A 23,637-nucleotide genomic window follows, 5' to 3' on the forward strand; every position below is an offset into this window, starting at 1 on the left:
CCAAAGGTGTCATCCTGTTGCATGACAATGCGTTGTCACACACTGCAGGTGAAACAATGGCAAAACTGATCTACTTAGGCTTTCAAGTGATGCCCGATCCACCTTATTCACCCGGCCTGGCTCCTTCTGACTATCATCTGTTCCCCAATCTCAAAAAACACCAAAAGGGACAAGGGTTTGGGAGTGTTCTGAAGGCAACTAATGCTGCAAATGAGTGGTTACACCAGCAGTCGGAAGAATTTTATTTGCAGGGACTTAAGAAGCTGCAGGACAGATGTCGCAAGTGCATTGACTTTCTACGGGGAATATGTAGAATAGTGTGGCCATTAGGCCCCTTTCACACTGGGGCAGTGCGGCTGTCGGCGGTAAAGCACCGCTATTTTTAGCGGCGCTTTACCGTCGTTTTAGCGACGGTCTGCGGCCGCTAGTGGGGTGGTTTTAACCCCCGCTAGCGGCCGAAAAAGGGTTAAAACTGCCTGCAAAGCGTCGCTGCAACGATGCTTTGCCGGCGGTATAGCCGAGCTGTCCCATTGATTTCAATGGTTAGGAGCGGTTTAGGAGCGGTGAATACACAGCTCCTTTCACCGCTCCAAAGATGCGGCTAGCGGGACTTTTTTCACCGCCCTGCTAGCACACCACTCCAGTGTGAAAGCCCCTCGGGCTTTCACACTGGAGTGAAAGGGGCCGTTTTTTTCAGGCGCTACACAAGCGCTGTAGCACCTGAAAACTGCCCCAGTGTGAAAGGGGCCTTACAGCTTCCTAGCTCAATTTTTTCAAGGTAAGGCTCAATACTTATCAGCACCCCTTGTGTTACAGCTGAATTTGGCAGCACTTAGGAGTCCACATCAATCCCTCTTGGTATACTCCAAGATGGATCTGATGCATATTTATGCACGTTAAGAGCTCTTTCCAACTCGTTTCATCCCAGGTAGTTTTTCATTTGAAATTATTTTGAATGGGTAAATGTTTTTATTATTATAAATACATAACCATGCTTAAAGAGTTCACCTTTTCATTAAAATAAAAAAAATTAAAAAACATGAACTGAACTCACTTGTTACTAGATTGGTTGTGCTGGTCACCTTAGTGCAGCGCGTCTGACTTTTTTCATCTGGATATGTTAGAAAATACAAAGGTTGGTTCTCTCTGCACAAGCTCTCTGCAAAAGTGCTGCAGCCGCTAGTGTAAACTGGCATATTGGCTATAAAAAAAAAAAGGAAATAAGAAATGGTCAGTCTGCTGGTCTGTTGCAGAAAGTAGTAAAGGAACACAGGAAGCATACAGAGGACACAAGAGGATTTTTGGACAGGATTTTTTTTTTTTCTAATTAGTGTCAATGTGTTTTAAGTAGAATAAAAAAAAACAAAATATGCACTATTGTTTCTAGGCTGTACTACAGGTACAAACAAAAACGAACTTACTGTACACATATGTGGTATCGCTGCAATCGACAGGAGCAGGAAAATTTATTTTGGGTTGTTCTTTGGTGGTAGGTTATGCTAGTAGCAAGAAATATGCAGTTAAATTTAAAAAAAAAAAGTTTTATTTACTATTTTGGGCCCGTTTTCCTTAGATAATAAAAAAAAAAATCAGGAGACGTCCATAACTATTTAACACCAAATGAAAACCCAAATTTGTCCTGAAAAAAAAAAAAAGTGGTATAATCCACCAGGATGCACAAAGTAGTGATGATATGTATGGTTTTACTAACATGTCAAAGTTACAAAGTTAGTCTTTATTTTTATATATTTTATTAATGATAACAGAATGCACAGGTGACATTAGGAATCAAGTACAGATATAAACACTCTAGGATGAACCAACTGCGTGGTTTTCGTTACCGGAAACATAGTATCGGGTGGGGTGGATAAGCAGGGGAGGGAAGGCGGGGGGGGGGGGGGGGGGGTGGAAGGGCTACTGTCTCGGTGTCTGTTGGGGGAACACCAGACGCTGGCCCTTCAACTCCAGATTAGTAACTGGGTAGAAGAGGGAGGAGTAGTACTACACTTGCCAGTAAAGGCGTAGTAAAAACAATAAAGAGTATAGACGGTGTGGGGAGGGCTGGCAGCCCTAGGCCAGGGGGACAAGTCCAGTCAAGTGGCCCATATAACCGGTGGTGGCAAAGTGATGGATAGGGAAAACAGACTAAGGTTTTCCATGATCACAAAGGTGGGGGGGAGGGTCAGGGAGGACAATGTGGCCCCCCAGGGCCCGTGGAGGACCTGTACCACCATGGCCTCCAGGAACTAAAGTGCAAACAAGTCCTTGTATGAATCCCTCAGAGCTGAGGACCTGACCCCCCCCCGACCAACCTGTGAGGGACTACAAGTCCAAGCATTACCGCCTGAGATTTAAGGATTTGACTCCCCAACTAGTGAAGGACTACAAGTCCCAGCATGAACCCCTGAGATCTAAGGATGTGTCCCCTTAGGTCCTGAGCTCTGAGGGGTTCATGTTGGGACCTGTAGCCCTTTACTTTTGGGATATCACATCCCCAAAAGTAAAGGACTACAAGTCCCAGCATGACCCCTGGCTGAGATTTAAGCATGTAATCTCCTCCTCTGCTACCAGCTCATTCTCCCATGACACATATGCGCCACATTACACATATGTTCTAATTCATTCACTGCTCCCTCACCTCAGGCAGAGGTGCTTCTGTCAGTCAGTGACCGTTCCCTTCCCTCAGGCAGGCACCGAGGTGCATGCCGCCGCACAGGAGAAGATGGAGGGAGGAGGTGGGTGGATAAAACACTAATAGGCGTGGAGGAGGCGGAAGATCCTTTCCTCCTGGGGACTGTGACATCACTGGTTGCTAGATGCCAGGCAATTCTAGCAACCCCTGCAGACGATAGCGGCCAGCAGTGGAACAAACGCATCTTGGCCAGCAGGGTCACTTTGTGAGTAAAGCTATGCCACATAGAGACACCGCTCCACATTTCTCTGCACAGCGAGAGAGAGACCCTGCTCCACATTTCCCTGCACCTGATTAGAGCCATAGTCTCTAATAGGCTTCAAAATAGGGTGGACTCAGAGCGCAGAGCATTGCACTTGGAGCCCACCCAGGTATATTAGAAAAGCAAATGAATATTTGCTTTTTTTAACACTGAATCAGCTCTCCACCAATCAGGATAGCGCAGGTCTAATACCCATCACCTGGCTGGAAGGTCAGGCGCTCCTATTAGACATCTAGCAGGAGGAAGCATGGAGGACACAGGAGCCACTGCCTGACCCACTGCCCGTCCCACAGCTCACTCCCATCATCTGCTGCCTGACCCACCACCAAGATGCGGTAAGCGGCAGTCAGAAAGCGAGCGGGCAGGGGTTGTGCTGGTTAAATGCTGCTGGGGGGGTCGCTGCGGCTGCATTTGATGGGCACAGTGTGATTGCATTTGATGGGCACAGTGAGGCTGCATTTGATGGGCACAATGTGGCTGCAATTGATGGGCACAATGAGGCTGCATTTGATGGGCACAGTGTCGCTGCATTTGGTGGGCAAAGTGAGGTTGCATTTGGTGGGCAAAGTGTGGTTACATTTGGTGGGCAAAGTTAGGTACATTTGATGGGCACAGTGAGGCTGCATTTGATGGGCACAATGAGGCTGCATTTGATGGGCACAGTGAGGCTGCAATTGATGGGCACAATGTGGCTGCAATTGATGGGCACAATGTGGCTGCATTTGGGCACAGGGTAAATGCATTTGATGGGCACAATGTGGCTGCATTTGATGGGCACAGTGAGGTTGCATTTGGTGGGCAAAGTGAGGTTGCATTTGGTGGGCACAGTGAGGTTACATTTGTGGGCATAGTGAGGTTACATTTGTGGGCACAGTGTGGTTGCAATTGATGGGCACAGTGTGGCTGCAATTGATGGGCACAGTGAGGCTGCAATTGATGGGCACAATGTGTCTGCAATTGATGGGAACAATGAGGCTGCATTTGGGCACAGTGTGGCTGCATTTCGTGGGCACAGTGAGGTTACATTTGGTGGGCACAGTGAGGTTGCATTTGGTGGGCACAGTGTGTCTGCATTTGGTGGGCACAGTGAGGTTACATTTGGTGGGCACGGTGAGGTTGCATTTCATGGGCACAGTGAGGTTACATTTGGTGGGCACAGTGAGGTTACATTTGGTGGGCACAGTGTGGCTGCATTTGGTTGGCACAGTGAAGTTACATTTGGTGTGCTAAATTAAGGTTGCATTTGGTGGGCACAGTGAGGTTACATTTGTGGGCACAGTGTGGCTGCATTTGGTGGGCACAGTGAGGTTGCATTTGGTGGGCACAGTGAGGTTGCATTTGGTGGGCACAGTGAGGTTACATTTGGTGGGCACTTTGTGGCTGCATTTGGTGGGCACAGTGAGGTTGCATTTGGTGGGCATAGTGTGGCTGCATTTGGTGGGCATAGTGAGGTTGCATTTGGTGGGCACAGTGAGGTTGCATTTGGTGGGCACAGTGAGGTTACTTTTGGTGGGCACAGTGTGGCTGCATTTTGTGGGCACAGTGAGGTTACATATGTTGGTCACAGGGTGGCTGCATTTGGTGGGCACAGTGAGGTTACATTTGGTTGGCACAGTGTGGCTGCATTTGGTGGGCACAGTGAGGTTACATTTGGTGGGCACAGTGTGGCTGCATTTTGTGGGCACAGTGAGGTTACATATGTTGGTCACAGTGTGGCTGCATTTGGTGGGCACAGTGAGGTTACATTTGGTGGGCACAGTGTGGCTGCATTTGGTGGGCACAGTGAGGTTACATTTGGTGGGCACAGTGAGGTTACATTTGGTGGGCACAGTGTGGCTGCATTTTGTGGGCACAGTGAGGTTACATATGTTGGTCACAGTGTGGCTGCATTTGGTGGGCACAGTGAGGTTGCATTTGGTGGGCACAGTGAGGTTACATTTTGTGGGCACAGTGTGGCTGCATTTTGTGGGCACAGTGAGGTTACATTTGGTGGGCACAGTGAAGTTGCATTTGGTGGGCACAGTGTGGCTGCATTTGGTGGGCACAGTGAGGTTACATTTGGTGGGCACAATGTGGCTGCATGTGACTGGGGGGAACATGCAGGAAGACAGTGAGATCAGCAACACTGCAGCACACCAGTGTGAGCCCACATCATAGGACCAGCTACTGCACATGCTGCTGAAAGAAACTTCCTTATCTGTGGGGGGGGGGAGGCTGGTCACAGCTCACTTACTTTGAAGGAAGGACCCAGCACGAGGTTCAGTCATCACAGCTTCCACAGCGTCCTATAGAAAGCACTGCCTGCTCTGTTTAAATGTTCCCGCCCACACATCCTATTCAGACTCAGCACATAGGCTGTGGGCGGGGACAGTGAGAGAGGGGGCTGGAGGAGGCAGAGCGGATCCACCCTCTTCCATTCGGCTGTGCTCACAATGGACACAGACTGTCAGCTCAGAAGCCGGGGACAGCACTGTGACAGGACAGATGTCCGCTCACAGCACAAACGTTCCTGCGCTTCTGAGCTGTTATCCAGCCCTGTCAGCCTCCCTCCGGACCGAGCAGTAACATGTGGCCAACTGCTGAACTGCACATCATGTGCACTTCCCAGCTCAGCTGGCAGCACATCAGACTTTTTATATTGAATCAGAGCAGCCCAGGGGGCAAATGCATCCCTGCCCCCCAGCCCAGCCCGCCCCTGACGGTGTCTCTGAACACAATCCCTAAGCTAAGACTAACTTAACACTTAACACAAGTAGATGAATCGCTAGATCTGTAAAATGTTCAGCCTTAAGGAGAGAGAAGATAGCCTGGAGGTAGAAAGCAAAGTCATCTGGAGGCCATCACGGGACGGTGCATGTGGGTCTCTATGTCGACAAGAGCTGCCTTTTTTCCTGAGCGGTTACGCAGTGAGATATGAAGGAGGACCATTTCTGGTGAGGTTGCATAGAGCTCTGTTGGCCACAGGTGTGGGTGTTCAGTTGTTCTCTGTACATAGCAGATTTGAGCTTGGTTATGATTCCGGGTACTCCGGGAGGTGAGTTGGAGATCCAATGATGAAAAATGTTATGTCTGGCTATAAGTAATGTGATAAGAACCCAGTCCAGATGCGACCTAGGAATTACGTTGGAAGTCGGTGAGGCGTTGTTATAGCCAGGAGGGAAGCCAAACAGCAGAAGCATGGGTTCCTTGAGGATGTCGAAGGTTGTGACATTCTTGATGAATGTATATGATGAAGTACGGAGGACCAATAAGATGCAATGCGGGAGCAGGTCCATAGCCTGTGTAGCAAAGACGGCTTGTATTGTAGGCACCAGGGGCAGAAGGGACCCGCCAAAGGTGGGTGAGTTGTGAAAATAAGCTCTGTGCATTAAGCGGAACTGCGTCTCCCTCCAGATCTCACATCTGGTAATCCTTCTGGTTATTTGATATCCCTTAAGGATGTCAGAGAGGTCTATTTGTCCTGGGAAGTCCGATAACCAGGATGACATTGAGGAGGTGTGAAGAGGTTTGGTATAGCTCTGGTTGAGGGATCGATAGACTTCCAAAATGGAATACTGTCTTTCTGCAATCAAAGAGTCTAAGCCCTTGTACACACGGTCAGACATTTCGACAACCAAATCCGTCAGATTCTGTCCGTCGGATTCTGTCCGTCGGATTCTGTCCGTCAGATCTTGTCCGAAACTGTTGCATACACACGGTTGGACTAAGTTGTCGAAAAATCCGATCATTCAGAACGTGATGACGTAATTTCGTTACGATGGGACTACGTTCAGGCTAGTAGCCAATAGCTTTGATGTAGGAATTTGATCTGAGCATGCGTGGCACTTGGTCCAATCAAAATTCTCTACACATGATCGGAGTATGTCCGTTCGAACCAGTTGGTCGGAAATATTTCCAACAAGTTAGAAAATTGGGTCCGACGGATATTCCGACGGAATCAGTCCGATGCATACCACACACAGTCGGATTATCCGACAACACGGTCTGATAGGACACATTCCGACGGATTCTCTGACCGTGTGTACAAGGGCTAAGAAGGATGGCTGGAATCATTTGGTTTTGTTGGGGCATGTCTTGACAATGAAATCTGTGTATTGCATGACATGAAATGCGTGGTGGGGAGGTAAGTTGTATTCCATGGCCAGGCGATCATAGGGTTTCAAAGTCGAACAATCTGCTCCCTGGTAGAGGGAGTGGGCCAGGAAGGGTCCTTTGTCCCTCCATTTGGAGAAGGGTTCATATTGCAAGCTACAAAGTTAGTCTGAGGCATTACGATTTGTCTTACCCTTAAGCCGCGCACACATGATCAGATTTTCTGATGGGAAATGTATGATGACATGCTGTTGGTAGAAAATCCGACCATTTGTACGCTCCATCGGACAGTTGTTGATGGATTTTCCTGCGGACAAATGTTGGATAGCAGGTTTTAAAATTTTCCACGGACAAATGTCTGTTGTTGGATTTTCCGATCGTGTTTACACAAGTCTGTCGGACAAAAGTCCAAAGTACAAACACGCATGCTGGGAAGCAAGGATGAACTGGAAGAGTTTGGCCTTGTAAAGAAGCATTCATAATGGAGAATTAACATTCGTGATGTGGCAAATTATGAAATCTCGAAATGCAGCGCACATTCTCTTTGTCTTTAATGGGATAATAATGAAGCTGTTTTGCTGGTGATACTGATGGAGTTATTGCAAACTAATTTTCAAAGGCTTTTTTTTTTCTTGTGATATCAAGAAAATTATTATTATTATTATTATTATTTTTTTGTGGGCAAGTTACCACAACACCATTATCCCGTAGTTTTTAATATCCAATTACAATTATGTTGGTGTCCCTTGTAAATTTTACATTGTATTTTTTTAAATGTAACTGCCTACTCCCAAACTGTCATTTGAAGTAAAACACATAGCCAAGTATAATTCTATACATTGTTTTTATTGTGCATTAAAAAAAGAAAACAAATAAAAATAGACATGCTATCTGCCAATAAAACTTAACAAAAAAGTGCATTCTATGCATCCAAAAATATAGAAAATATACCAAATCAAATCATTATTCAGCCAAGAAAAATGTCAAAGCAATAACTCCAAGGCCAATAATAAATCACACGTTATCTCCTCCGATTCAGCAACATGTCTGGTTGACGAACGGCCGCTCAGAAACGAACTGAAAAGCGTGAAATGAAAAGTGTGAAATTAAAGGCGCAAAATGAAAAGTGCGAATAAACACTCACCAAACTTCTACTAACATGAAATTAGCAGAGGGAGCCCCAAGGGTGGTGCTAAAGAGCTGAAAAAACACTTCATGTTTGTTGGCTGACAATTCCTTGCTGTTTGCATGCAAGACAAGTTTGGGCCAACGCCCTTCAGACAAAAGTCCACAGTTTTGTTGGCCAACAATCTGATCATGTGTACGAGGCTTTAGGTGCAAAACTCCCTGTACACATTTCAAGACTTGATTTTCAGCTTTGATTGAAGTATATGTTGTTGAAGGCCACAAAATGGCTTCCAACACAATTGTGCGAACTTTAAGTTCAGGTAAGTCTGACATTACTTACATGTTGTAAATTTTCCTTGAAGAGTCAAGCAATGCCTTTCTTCTCCTGTACATGGAATTGAATAGTTGGCTGTGCAGGGTTCACGATTGGAAAAACAAGCCGGGCACAGAACACCATTCTTGGTGGCATTTTCTGCCTTCACTTCAAGTAACAACATGGAAGAAAGCAGAAAGGAAAATGTAAGCAAGACTTCCATTACTGCACGACGTGCACCATAACAATGGCTAGCAATAAATCTCCAAACTGCTTTTTGCATACTCTGCATGACATATTAATGAAAATATTGACATCTGCTGCATTAAAGCATAGCTAAACACAAGAATAAAAATGTAACAAAGTAACATATTCCAGCTTCTTATTTACCTAAACTGTATCTGAGCACCACAAAACAAAATGTAATTCATGTTTAATATTCAAAGAAAACTCACCCATTTCTCCATGCTTTATGCTGTTGAGAACTAACTTTGAAAAACATACCCCCCTAGGGTGACCACATTACCAAACTGCCATCGAGGGACATCCCCCCCTTCCCAAAAAGAGATAATTTTTTATACCTTTTTTTGGGCACATGCTTGGAATTCACTAGTTGGGGGGGCATCATTTCCTCTGCTCTCAGAGGTTCATGCTGGGACTTGCAGCCCTTTGCCTTTGGGGGGGGGGGGGTCACATCCCCCGAAAGTGATGGACTACAACTCCCAGCATGAAACCCTGAGATCTGAGGATGTGACCCCCCCCCAAATTGAAAGACTACAAGTCTCAGCACGAACCCCTGATATCTAAAGATGTGACCCCCCCAACAGTGTGGACTGCAAGTCCCAGCATGAACCCCCGAGATCTGAGGATGTGACTCCACCAAAAATTGAAGGACTACAAGTCCCAGCCTGAACCCCTGAGAGCTAAAGGTGGGACCCACTGAAACTCATTTTTATTGTTATGATTGTGTGGGGCCGGCCCTGGTATGGGGCCTGTTTTGGCCCTCCCCTGGGAGATGGGCACCGGGGCGGGGGGCACCGTTGGGGTGCCGGCCCACCCTGGTGTCGCAGCTCTCGGGGAGGGGTGAGCCCACACTGATAGTGTTGAACCTTAAGATTGTACGTTGTCAGGTCTGGGCCTACCCTGCTGGCCTGCTTTAGAGCTCAGGCCATCTGGGCTGGATCGGTAATCCATGCTACTCTTTTGCAAGACTACCTTCTCTCCGAGGAGGGAGGTACCCTTGCTGGTTCCGGACAGGTTATTGCGTCCGGCAGGGATTATTTCCCATATAGCTATGCAATTTGTACGAGTTATTAAGTATATACCTTTAGGCCAGAGGCCTTTGTACTTTACACTGATTAATCTTTTGTTTCTTTTCTTCCTTTTTTCTTCTCCTACCCCCTGACTCCCCCGAGCTGTGGTCTCGTTCCCCACCCATGCACGTTGGTCTTGGAGGTCAAAGCAGTGGAAGACCCATGTTTCTGAGGCTTCCTCCGCCCCCACGGTGTCACAAGGTAAGAGTGCTCTGCCCTACCACGATGGCTAAGACATATTCTTCCGACTTCTCGTGATCACCCACAATGTACACGGCTTTAACTCCCCCGCTAAAAGAACTAAAGCCTTCCAATTCTACCATAGACAAAAAGCGGATATTCTGCTACAAGAGACCCACTTTTCTAGAACGTCAGCCCCTATCTCAATACTAAATACCAGTTTTACTTAGCTAACGGGCCCAACAAAAAAGAAGGGGTAGCTATTCGTTTCTCTAGACGGACTCCATTTACGCCCATTACAATAGTCAAGGACAAGGGAGGCAGGTATATTATGGCAGCGGGACGCATTCACGATAAGTTGGTCTCTTTTGTGTCTTATTACGCCCCGAACACAGGCCAGGTGGAATTTTTTAGCAAAATGTTGAGGATACTGATGCCCAAGGTTCAGGGACAGGTGATCTTAGGGGGTGACAGTAACATTCTGCTTGACAGAATTATGGATAAATTCAACCCTGCTAAACCTACTCTCAAAAGACCACTGACTGGGAGTAACAGAGTGGCAAAATTATTTCACCTGTATGATTTGATTGATGCGTGGCGGGAATACAACCCCACTGCTAGGGACTATACGCATTTTTCACAGGCGCACCGCACCTATTCCAGAATAGATAATTTACTGGTTTGCCCCCCTCTACTCCCATACCTGAAGTTGGTAAAAATACTATTTGCCCCCTGGTCAGATCACTCCCCAATTAAACTTTCAATGACAGGGCTTTGGTCCAAAGCCTCCCCGTCTCCGTGGCGTCTTAATGCTAGATTGCTAAACTACCCCATATTGTACGCGGAAATAGAAAAAGAACTACTGACTTACTTCAGTGTTAACAAGTCCTCAGACACGTCACCCGCAATAAATTGGGCAGCTCACAAAGCCTCGATTAGGGAAAAACTGATACAAATAGGAGCCAGACTGAAAGGGGCCCGAGAACACACTATTCAGCAATTAGAAACTAATTTAGACCGGTTAACGAAAGAACAACATGAAAACCCACAGCATGACATAAGGCATAAAATAGATGACGCTAGATTGGAGTTGAACTTAAGTTTGACTACTCAGGCAGAAAAACATATTAGCTGGTCTAAGCATAGGTTTTACACAATGGGAGACAAACCAACCACAATGTTAGCCAGGAAACTAGTCCCCCCGACTTCATACGCCCACACTACCTAAACTGAGGCTCTCCACAGGTCACCCCACTAAATATCCCAAACTCATACTGAAAGAATTTCACAGCTTCTACTCCAGACTATATAGCCCACAAGCCAAATATGATCCGCACAAGGCGGAGGCATTCTTCCGCGACACCCCCTTACCCAAGTTGACACGAGCCCATACTAACTTGATGGATGATGACTTTACAGAATTAGAGATCAAAATGGTGATTAAATCCTTATACCCTTCCAAGGCTCCTGGACCGGATGGCTTCACGGGCCATTATTATAGGAAGTATCAGGATATACTGATTCCTCACCTTTGTTCTAATTTTAATGATCTCAGGCGAGGAAGCAAGATACCTTATCACGAAAATGTAGCATATCTCAGCGTCATACCGAAACCAGATAAGGATCATGGGGACTGCGCAAACTATCGTCCGATTTCTTTGATAAATACAGACTTAAAAATTCGGACTAAAGTTTTAGCGCTTAGATTGAATACCTTCCTCCCGAACTACATTTAGCCTGACCAGGCTGGCTTTGTCCCGAACAGGCAGACATCCGACTAAACCCATAGATTAATTAATCTCATAACAGCAGTACAATCGAACTGGGACTGTAAGAGCCCTAGAAAAGGTATGTTGCTTTCGTTGGATATTCAAAAAGCGTTTGATTCCCTCTCTTGGGAGTACCTATTCGACGTGTTACACAGATATGGCTTCGGAGAGCACTTTTTAACTCTTCTCAGAGCACTATATGACACCCCGTCAGCATCGTTGATGCTTCGGGGATACTCCTCTCAGCCTTTTCCGATTAGAAGAGGCATGAGGCAGGGATGCCCACTGTCCCCGCTACTGTTAGTCCTTGCAATAGAACCCCTAGCTATCAGGATCAGGGAATGCCAGGATGTTAAGGGGATCACCTGCGGGGACAGGGAGCACAAATGCCTACTCTTCGCTGACGACCTGCTGCTAACGCTGACATCGCCAGTTACCTCCCTCCCTAATTTGCATTCGATATTGCAACCCTTTTCTGAAATTTCAGGGCTAAAAATTAATCAGACTAAATCCAGAGCACTCAATCTTTCGTTGTCATGCACCACGCAGAAATCCGCTTCGTTTCGCATTTGAGCGTCGTCAGGAAGCGAAACGCGTAGAAGTTGTGGGAGACATACGGTCCTTGAATACAAGCCAGGAACAGGTCGGTCTAATGGAGGGAGATTAACACCACCTGCAGAACATCAGTGGCTTGCCCGATTTTAGAATGGTTTTCTCATTGCTGGAAAGGCTTGGTGTCGGCCAATAGACACATTGAAATGTGAGTGCAATGCGTTTTTTATTGATTTTTCCATTAAAGTTAAAATGATTTTACACTATATTGGTTCCATTTAATTTTGTATGAATATATGGATGTTGAGGAATTGCTAATGGGAGGAATGCGTTGTGGATTGGTTATCCGTTGAATGAACCGAAGGCTTACTGATTGGGGACATCTGGTGAGTGGCCATTCTGCTTGGTGACGGTGGCACAGTTTTGGTTATTTTAGTTAACACAAGTGGACTTTTGATTAGAAGATGTTCGGTGATTAAGACGGCACAGTTGGAGCAATTGAATTAAAATATCGCACAATAAGGACGCTATATTTTTTGCAATTATAAATTAATGTCTTGTGTATATATTTTGGATAATATGGGGGCACAGTGATTATTTAGTGAATATAAGTATTATTAAGCATATCCTATTGAGAAGGGGGTAGTATAAATAGTGAGTGGGAGGCGCAATCCCCTAAAGATATACATATACATCATCCACTTACCCTGGTTTTTCTGGGGGGGGGGGGCTAAGACTGGGATTGCAGCGGACCCTCAAGCACAGCAAGGGGGAGGTTGAGTGCCAGTACAACTTGGTATTTTTGGAGTATAATATTGCAGCTTTTTCCTTTTTTTGGTCCTTTGGCAGGCGTGAGATGGATTTAAATCGCGGGACATTTTTGTTTTTTTATTTTTTAATAAAGGACTTGTCCCAAAGTGTCTCCTGTCATTTTTACTATTTTTGACACTTATTTTTGTGAAATGGTAGGGGTGTAATGTACCGTTACCAATTCACATGGGGGGAGGGATCTGAGGTTCCCCTTGCTTCCGGATTCTAATAAGCCTCCCGCCCTCAGACCCCCACAACCACCGGGCCAGTGTTGTGGGGATGAGGCCCTTGTCCCATCAAGATGGGGACAAGATGCTTTGGGACATGTGGCCTGGTATGGTTCGGGGGGGCGCTTTCTTGTCCCCCCTCTTTTCCTGGGGCCCGCCAGGTTGTGTGCTTGGATAAGGGTCTGGTATGGATTGGGGGGGGGGGGCTTACACCATTTTTTTATTTTGGCGCAGGGTTCCCCTTGAAATCCATACCAGACCTTATACAAGCTAAGGATTCTTCAATTTGTACTATGAAACAGCATTGTGTGTGAAAGCAGTGGTCCGACTCTTCTGGATGCTACTAGCATAGGGTATCTTAACCTCTGTTGCAGCACTTAGCGGTTAAAAGTTGGGGCACAAAGAACTATTCAATATATGGGCCATCAGAAAGGTAGATACTGTATATTCACACTTGTTTTACAGGGGACCATTTGTTTAGAAGGCACCCTGTGAGGACATGGTAACTTTAAATAAAATATATACTATCACAGGAATTGATGTTACAGCATTACAAAACAAAACATAAAGTGAAACAACGGTATGTTAAACAACACTTGTTCTCAACAGTCCAGGTACCAGCAGGGCATATAGATGTGAGGACTGAAAGGTCAAAGTTTAAAATAAAACCCTTACACTCTGGTCGAAGCGGAGTGCAGCCATCTGTTGTACAGCATGTTACACTGTATGAAATGTGGACTCCAGGAGTTGAAGCGCTTTCACTTCTGTTGCAAGCCTGGGGTTTCCAACATGTCCTCCAGAAAAAGACTTGGAAAGAAGCTTCATCTTCAAAAGAAGAACAAAAATAATTTGAAAGGAAATCTGTCTACTGGAGCAAGAAACCATTGTATTTATTATGATATGGTTCTAGCCCACAATCTGGGCTTTATGCTATCCATGTCTGAAGAAGTACCCCCCCCCCCCCCCACTTTGAGGCTTTACCCTATGGTAGTACATATATATTTATACTTTGATAGGTTGACAGGTCCTGAGCGATGACATCAGCCTCTATCTGAATCAATATACAGGATTCTGTGCTCAGGGGATGGGCCTATGACACCCCACACTATTTTCTTTGCTGGGCATCATTTAGCCTGTAACACTAATCCTTAGGACATCATATAGCCAAAAAGGGGTACTGCGTGTGACAACTTTGAAGTTGAAGTGAATATTGCAGTCTGAGCTGCTTTTTATTCCCTTGGAAATTAGTTTAAACCCCTCCGGGGGGGGCTCCTCGGAGTGACGTCATCATGCATGTAGGTAATCGGACCACTGCTGTTTTTGTGCAGATGACATAGATTGTAAAGCTTGTTGTATAACGAGTTTTCTCTATGATACAAGCTGATGCTTCTGATAAGTTTGTGGGTGTTTTTAAAGTGTCAATTTGTCCAGTAAAGTTTATCAGTATACACTATGGGCCCTCATTTCCAATCTCTTTGAGTATGGTTGCTTGCAAGGAAGAAGTGAAGCGATTAACCCTTGAGCTGCCTATTGCAGGAAGGATTCATCCCATTGAAAGTTATACCTCATTTTACATTTCAGAAGCTTTGTTGGACCTCCTGTAATTGAATGGGTTATTTACTAAAGGGGAGCAGATTTGTGCACTTGGGTGTAGAGTGAACACTCTGGATTACCGCATGGTGTGAAGAGTAGGGATGGCCTTGCGGTTCGCCCGGCGGTCGGTTCGCATCGAATTTTGCGTGTTCGCGATTCACCAAACCGGCGGACTTCTGGCGCTGTTCGCGAGGCGGACATATGCATTTACATTGTGAAAGAACTTTGACCCATGATGACACATCCATCATGGGGTACAGGACAGCCAATTGAGACATTTCAGCACATGGACAATTGGACATTCCCCCTACCTTATAAATAGACCTGATCTGGCGGCCATTTTACATTCTGTCTTTTGTCAGTGTAGGGAGAGGTTGCTGTGTGGAGCAGGGACAGACTGTAGTGACACAAATCACTTGCTATTAGGTCCACAAAAGTCCTTTTAAGGGCTGGTATAGGTGTACAGTATATAGGGTTCTGGTGCACTGCTGCTGACTGCTGTGCTGCTGATTGCTGAGTGAACTGCTGACCGATTCTGCAGCTGTCTTTTGTTAGTGTAGGGACAGGATGCTGTGTGGAGCAGGGACAGTCAGTTTAATCACTAGCTATTACTATTAGGTCCACAAAGGTCCTTTTTAAGGACTGGTATAGGTGTACAGTATATAGGGTTGTACACGTATAATAATATACTTTCTTTCAAATATAGAAAGCCTATTATACTTGACTGCTGAGCTGAGTGCTGAACGATTTTGCAGCTGGCTTTTATCAGTGTAGGGACTGAGGGACAATCTGCAAATCACTAGCTACTAGGTCCACAAAGGTCCTTTTAAGGACTGGCATAGGTGTACAGTATATAGGGTTGTACATGTATAATATATTTTCTTTCAAATATAGAAAGCATATTATAGTGCACTGCAGGCAGTGTAGGGAGGGACAGTTTGGTGTTTGGAGCAGGGACAGTCTGCAATTCACTAGCTACTAGCTAGCTACTATTAGGTCCACAAAGGTTCTTTTAAGGACTGGTATAGGTGTACTATTTGGTGTGCAGTATATAGGGGTGTAATACACGTATAAAATACTTGCAAATATAGAAAGCATAGTATAGTGCATTTCCACTGTGCAGCATTGTGACTGCTGAGCGGTTCAGCAGCGATACTACAAAGAGTGACAAACGCAATTAAAAAAAAGTATTATAACTGGTGTGATAGACCAGTGGTCCCCAAAATGACAGATTGAAGCGGGGTGTTATATACCTTCTTCTACATACATACTGCACTTCTCTAGAGACTTTTGTCACAGGGTCATTTAAAAAATGACAGGCAGAGGAAGAGGCAGGCCCTTCCGCAGAGGTGGTAGGGGTAGGGCAGGAACAACAGGCTTGAGCCAAGGTGACAAATTGCAGAAGGTGCGTTCGATTGTGTCAAAGGACGCACTAGACTTGGTTGAGTGGCTCACTCAGCCTTACTCTTCTGCACCCTCCTCATCCTCTCGATCTGCACCCTCTTCTTCACTCTCTGCTGTGTGCATCCCCAAAGACACTACCACCAACACCACCACCACCACCATATACCCTCCGCTTGAGTCACAGGAATTATTTTCCGATCCATCACAAGACATTGCCGATGCACAGCCACTCTTGGCATTGGATCAGGAAGAGGAGGTAGCAACAACCGCCACTCAGCAGTCTGACGACAGTACCCAGATCAGCAAAAGGAGGAAGTTGGTCCCCGGTGTTGCTGCCTACTCCGAGATCTCTAATTATAGCGGTGGGGAAGGTAACGTCGTAGATGATGTGTCTAGTGATGTCACGTGGGTGCTCACAAGATCTCGGTGCTGGTGTCAGTACTCTCTATCATGGTGCTGGTGTCAGTGCTCTCTATCACGGTGCTGGTGTCAGTGCTCTCTATCACAGTGCTGGTGTCAGTGCTCTCTATCACGGTGCTGGTGTCAGTGCTCTCTATCACGGTGCTTGTGTCAGTGCTCTCTATCACGGTGCTGGTGTCAGTGCTCTCTATCACAGTGCTGGTGTCAGTGCTCTCTATCTCGGTGCTGGTGTCAGTGCTCTCTATCACGGTGCTGGTGTCAGTGCTCTCTATCTTGGTGCTGGTGTCAGTGCTCTCTATCTCTGTGCTGGTGTCAGTGCTCTCTATCGCGGTGCTGGTGTCAGTGCTCTCTATCTCGGTGCTGGTGTCAGTGCTCTCTATCTTGGTGCTGGTGTCAGTGCTCTCTATCACGGTGCTGGTGTCAGTGCTCTCAATCTTAGTGCTGGTGTCAGTGCTCTCTATCTCAGTGCTGGTGTCAGTGCTCTCTATCTGAGTGCTGGTGTCAGTGCTCTCTATCTTGGTGCTGGTGTCAGTGCTCTCTATCTCTGTGCTGGTGTCAGTGCTCTCTATCGTGGTGCTGGTGTCAGTGCTCTCTATCTCAGTGCTGGTGTCAGTGCTCTCTATCACGGTGCTGGTGTCAGTGCTCTCTATCTTGGTGCTGGTGTCAGTGCTCTCTATCTTGGTGCTGGTGTCAGTGCTCTCTATCACGGTGCTGGTGTCAGTGCTCTCAATCTTAGTGCTGGTGTCAGTGCTCTCTATCTCGGTGCTGGTGTCAGTGCTCTCTATCTCGGTGCTGGTGTCAGTGCTCTCTATCTTGGTGCTGGTGTCAGTGCTCTCTATCTCTGTGCTGGTGTCAGTGCTCTCTATCGCGGTGCTGGTGTCAGTGCTCTCTATCTCAGTGCTGGTGTCAGTGCTCTCTATCACGGTGCTGGTGTCAGTGCTCTCAATCTTAGTGCTGGTGTCAGTGCTCTCTATCTCGGTGCTGGTGTCAGTGCTCTCTGACACGGTGCTGGTGTCAGTGCTCATTCTCTATCGCGGTGCTGGTTTTAGACAGTGAGGGAGATAGCAGCGGATTAGCCAATCAGCGGGCAGTGCCAGCACCATGTCTGAGGATCAGCACTGGATTGGCACCTCTGGACCACTGCAGTGGAGCCCTGCATAGGTGGGGTTAAGGGCCGGGCAGAGGGAGGGGCTCAAGCACAGGTTGGCACACTGGGACACTGGCACAGGACTGCGCTGCCCTGACTGTGGCACTGATCATCTTCTGCACCCCCTTCATAGCCTGGCCTGACCTTGCCTCTCCTGCATGGCCTTCATGCGCTCCTGAATTGTCAAAATCTCACAGATAAAAAAAGAATTCTTGTCGTCGATCCCAGATTCACTTAATACTTTTGTTATGTCAGTGTCCATGTTGTGGGACTATGTGTGCACAGCTAGTAAGTATTTTGTGGCTGAAAATATGACCTGTATGTTTTTAAGGTTTGCCTGCCATTAAAGTCAATGGGGTCCGCCGCAAAATTTGCGGTTCGCAAACTTTTGTCCGCATTCGCGTTCACGAAACGTCCCGTCGGAAGTTCGTCCATCACTAGTGAAGAGCACTTGAATTTGTTTGTGGCAGGAAGCACAGTATTTTTTGGAGTATAATAATTTTATTTAGAAATATTTTTATATGACAACAATGAGCACTATGATTTATCCTGCTCTTTGAGCTATTGCCATTTTGGGGAAGATTAATCTTAATACTGTGTAACCGGTTGGTTAGATTGTTTTGTGAATTTTAGTGACACCTTTTTCTTTACAGATATTTCAAAATTTTTGGACCTTCCAATAGGTTTGACGAACACCCTGCGAACCGAACCCTCACACATTAGCTTATCCCTACTAATGTATCCAGGTATTGGGAAAAAAAAGGATCTTCTGAAGGGATATCAATGTTGTATGAATCATGTTTGCTTTAAGAAAGGCCTGGATTATTTCCTAAGTGTACACAATATAACTGGGTACTAACGTTTATAGGTAAAGTTGATCCGGGGAAAATTTGATTGCCTCTCGGGGGATCAGGAAGAAATTTTTTCCCCTGCTTTAGCAAATTGGATCATGCTCTGCTGGGATTTTTTGCCTTCCACTGGATCAACTGTGGGTATTGGATTGGGTAGATGGACTTGTGTCTTTTTTCAACCTGACTAACTATGTAACTATGTGAATACCTTTAAATATTAAGCTATGATGAAGAACACTGGGACATGGCCTCAAACTAGTAAGAAGAAAGTTCAAAACTAACCTTTGGAAGTATAATTTATTTTTACAGTAAGTGAACCTAAACATGCTGTGTACAAACATACAATGCCTTGAACAAGTTTTTATACATCTTGAAATTTGTCCGCATTTTGTTACATTACAATCAAAAATAGAAAAGTATTTTATTGGGATTTTATGTAATAGGAACACACAAAGTGGCACATAATTGAGTGGAAGGAAAATTGAGTGGAAGGAAAATTAAATAAATATGTGAAAAGTGTGGTGTGCATTTGTATAGCGCCCCACTGAGGCAATACTTTGCAGAACCACCTTTCACTGCAATTACAGCTGCGAGTCTATTTTGTGGATGTCTCTACCAGCTTTGCACATCTAGAGAGGGATCTTTTTGCCCATTATTCTTTGCAAAAAACTCTGTCAGATTTGCTGGAGAGTGTCTGTGAACAGCATTTTTCAAGTGTTGCCGCAGATTCTTATTTAGATTTATAGCCAGAGTTGTATGTTTAGGGCCGTTGTCCTGTTGGAAGGTGAACCTCCACCCCAGTCTCAAGTCTTTTGGAGACTCTAAAAGGTTTTCTTATAAGATTGCCCTGTATTTGCCTCCATTCTTTTTCCCCATCAACTCTGACCAGCTTCCCTGTCCCTGCTGAAGAAAAGCATCCCCACAACATGATGCTGCCACCACCATGTTTCACGGTGGGGATGGTGTGTTCAGGGTGATGTGTAGTGTTAGGCCGCGTACACACGGGCGGATTGTCTGCCCAACTAAGTTCGGCAGACAATCCGACAGACAGTCCGTTCAAAATTAGCATGAACGGACTTGACCACACACGATGAGCAGACAGTCCGCTGAAAGCGTGCATGATGACGTGTACAGCACGTACGACGGGACTAGAAAAACGACGTCCTATACACTGCAATGCAACCTTCGGCCGTGTAAACCCTTTCTGAGCATGCGCCATACTTAGTCCGTCCAACTTGCCTACACACGAGCGGACTGTCTGCTGAAACCAAGTTTGGACAGACAAAACCAAGTTTGAACGGACTGTCTTACGGAAATTCCGTAAGACTTTGTTCGTCAGACTATCCGCTGAAAAAGTCAGCTGAAGCCCACACACGAGCGGATTGTCCGCTGAAACACTGTTCAGCGGACTAAGTTGGACAGACAATCCGCCCGTGTGTACGCGGCCTTAGTTTTCCGCCACACATAGCGCTTTGCTTTTAGGCCAAAAAGTTCAATTTTGGTCTCATCTGACCAGAGCACCTTCTTCCACATTGTAGAAGTGAAAAGATACCGTGCTGTCACCTGAAAAATAGAACAGCAGCCAGCACAACAAGAGACGATTGCAATTAAAAATAATGGGTATACGTGCAGCACTGAATAGAAACGGTCATATAAGATGAGACCATATAATTGACAAGAGTTAAAAAATTAAGAGTGAAAAAAGACATACGTGAACATAAACATTATACACTCTTAGTAGCAAACATGCAAATACATATATGTATACACTTGAAAGAGTCCACAACGTGATAAAAAGTGAGTAAATAAAGTCCACGGATGGCAGCTGGAATATGCTGATCCTGATAGGTGAATGACCACTGTAGGACATCAGTGGGAGGACAGTTGTGAAGAGTGGCTAATAGGAGCAAAACCAACACCAACATAGGGAAGGCTTACCAGAGCTATTGGACTCAACAAGGCATACGCCTACCGAGTCATCAGGGCTTGTAGTAAAACCACACCAATACAACGAACATCCACGTATGCAACTGATGGCACCAACTGATGATGTCCCCTTAGATGAAACGCGTCAACACGAGTCTTACTGATGTCATTGCGTGAACTTACAGTCTGTTTTACAAGCGCTTTTTATCTACTCAAAATGTGAGTGTTCCTCTATTTTAATAAATATCCTTTCCTGACATCAGCAAGGCTCAACCCGATGCATTTCGTCTAAGGAAACATCATCAGTTGGTGCCATCAATTGCAGACGTGGATGTTCGTTGTATTGGTGTGGTTTCACCACAAGCCCTGATGACTCAGTAGGTTTATGCCTTGTTGAGTCCAATAGCTCTGGTAAGCCTTGCCTATGATGGTGGTGGTTTTGCTCCTATCAGCCACTCTTCACAACTGACTGATGTCCTAAGGTGGTCATCCACTTTTCAGGATCCACAGCATATTCCAGCTGCCATCCGTGGACTTTATTTACTCACTCAATCATGTTGTGGACAGTTTCCATCGCAATTTCCGTCTCACAAAATTTGAGATCTGGTTCTCAAATTTTCCGACAACAAAATCCGTGCGCACAAATTACGAACGTGTGTACACAATTCAGACACATAAAGTGCCACGCATGCTCGGAATCAAGCAGAAGAGCAGAACTGGCTATTTAGCTTCATTTTTCTCGGCTCGTGGTACGTGTTGTATGTCACCGCGTTCTTGACGTTCGGAATTTCGAACCAACTTTGTGTATGCAAGTCAAGTTTGAGCCAACATCCGTTGGAGTAAAAACATTGGATTTTGTTGTCGGAATGTCCGATCATGTGTACAGGACATTAGAGTGTATAATGTTTATGTTCACATATTTATTTTTTCACTCTTAATTTTTTACCTCTTCTCAATTATATGGTCTCATCTTACATGACCATTTCTATTTAGTGCTGCACATATACCCATCACATTCTTCCACATGTTTGCTGTGTCCCCCAACATGACTTCTCGCAAACTGCAAACGGACTTCTTATGTCTTTCTTTCAACAATGGCTTTCTTCTTGCCACTCTTCCATAAAGGCCAGATTTGTGGAGAGCACGACAAATAGTTGTCCTGTGGACAGATTCTTCCCCCTGAGCTGTGGATCTCTGCAGCTCCTCCAGAGTTACCATGGGCCTCTTGGCTGCTTCTCTGATTAATGCTCTCCTTGCCCGGCCTGTCAGGTGGACAGCCATGTCTTGGTAGATTTGCAGTTGTGCCATACTCTTTCCATTTTCGGATGATGGATTGAACAGTGCTCCGTGAGATGTTCAAAGCTTGGGTTATTTTTTTTATAACCTAACCCTGCTTTACACTTCTCCACAACTTAATCGCTGACCTGTCTGGTGTGTTACTTGGCCTTCATAATGCTGTTTGTTTATTAAGGTTCTCTAATAAACCTCTGAGGGCTTCACAGAACAGCTGTATTTATACTGATATTAAATTACACACAAGTGGACTCTATTTACTAATTCAGTGACTTCTGGAGGCAATTGGTTCCACTAGATTTTAGTTAGGGGTATCAGAGTAAATAGGGGTGAATACAAATGCATGCCACAGTTTTCAGATGTTTATTTGTAAAACATTTTGAAAACCATTTCTCAATTTTCTTCCACTTCACAATTATTTGCCACGTTGTGTTGGTCTATCTCATACAATTCCAAGAAAATATAATTGAGTTTTTGATTGTAGCATGACAAAATGTGGAAAATTTTAAGGGGTATGAATATTTTTTTAAGGCACTGTAAACCTTCAGTTACAAAAAGTTTAAAAAATAAAGGAAAAAGGGGCAGACTTGATGGACCATGTGGTCTTTTTTTTCTGCCATTGCTCTTCTATGCTTCTATGTAAACTCACTTGATATGGAGTGCGTAATGATAGATCCACAGACATCCTCCTCTGATGGACAAGGTAATACTTTCCCTTGGCAATTAATTCTCTTCAAATAAAACTCTGCTGTTAGTTTCTCAGACAAACTTAAATCATTGCAGAAAGTGCAACTGAGGGAAGAAACTGAAAAGAACAAAAGTTTAAATAGAGATAAGGAATAACCTCTGTGATACATCAATGCACACGTTTAAAAAAAATAAAAAAAAAATAAAAAATCAGCCTAATGATTAGTCAAAACCCCAAAACATTAGATGAACTGTAGAATAAAATAGTTGTAGTTCCAATTTTTTTAATTGCATGCAATATTAGCACAATTTATCAAGTGCAAATTTTCAGTAAGAAATACACTAAAGTTAATTTTAGGGCACACAAAACGCAACATATTACCAAATTTTTTGGTAAAATATAATATATAATATAATATATATAATATATATATATATATATATATATATATATATATATATATATATATATATATATATACATATCCAACATGCCATGCCTTAAAATTGCACACGGCGACAAACGTCAATTCCCTACATTTTTCATTTTATACTTACCTGCTTTCTGTAATGGTTTTGCACAGAGCAGCCCCATTCTTCCTCTTTTCGGGTCCCCTGCCAGCGCTCCCGACTCCTCTCTTCCCACCGAATGCCCCCATGGGCTCCTAAGCCTTGTTCTGTGTGTCTGTGTGTTAAATGAGATTCTAAGCTATTGATTTAATGTAAATACACAGTATATGATATCTATGTGGTCTGCGGGTATTGTTTTTTTCGTGTTTTGGCCCTTTTCCCCCCTTTTTTTTTGTTTTTGTTTTGTTTTGTTTTGGTGGTTACATTGTAATAACTCAACACGTACTATTTTTAGTACTTTTTGCAATCTGTTTTCACAATGCAGACATCCATGAGTTCCTTAGTGTCCAGTCCATTGAGTCTTTCCCAGCACGCGTGGTTCATCTGGAGCGTGGGGCTATCTCCATT

At 44.9% G+C, this 23,637-nt stretch overlaps 1 protein-coding gene across 2 annotated transcripts in view; it reads right to left on the reverse strand.

The window, feature by feature from the left end:
- LOC143933719 (uncharacterized) overlaps window positions 1-23,637 on the reverse strand; it is a 48,475-nt gene that overhangs the window by 18,019 nt on the left and 6,819 nt on the right. The window contains exons 2-5 of one of the 2 annotated variants that reach the window (XM_077456713.1): window positions 22,622-22,777; window positions 14,014-14,163; window positions 8,515-8,655; window positions 1,055-1,201 (exon numbers count right to left, since the gene is read on the reverse strand). In XM_077456713.1, coding sequence (XP_077312839.1) covers window positions 1,055-1,201; window positions 8,515-8,655; window positions 14,014-14,163; window positions 22,622-22,777 — 594 coding nt within the window. The remainder of the gene's footprint in view (window positions 1-1,054; window positions 1,202-8,514; window positions 8,656-14,013; window positions 14,164-22,621; window positions 22,778-23,637) is intronic. The other variant, XM_077456714.1, reaches the window with a different exon arrangement.

The sequence above is a fragment of the Lithobates pipiens genome, unplaced genomic scaffold (assembly GCF_037356315.1).
Source record: "Lithobates pipiens isolate NorthernLeopardFrog02 unplaced genomic scaffold, aLitPip1_a1.2 Scaffold_27, whole genome shotgun sequence".
NCBI classification, from domain to species: domain Eukaryota; kingdom Metazoa; phylum Chordata; class Amphibia; order Anura; family Ranidae; genus Lithobates; species Lithobates pipiens.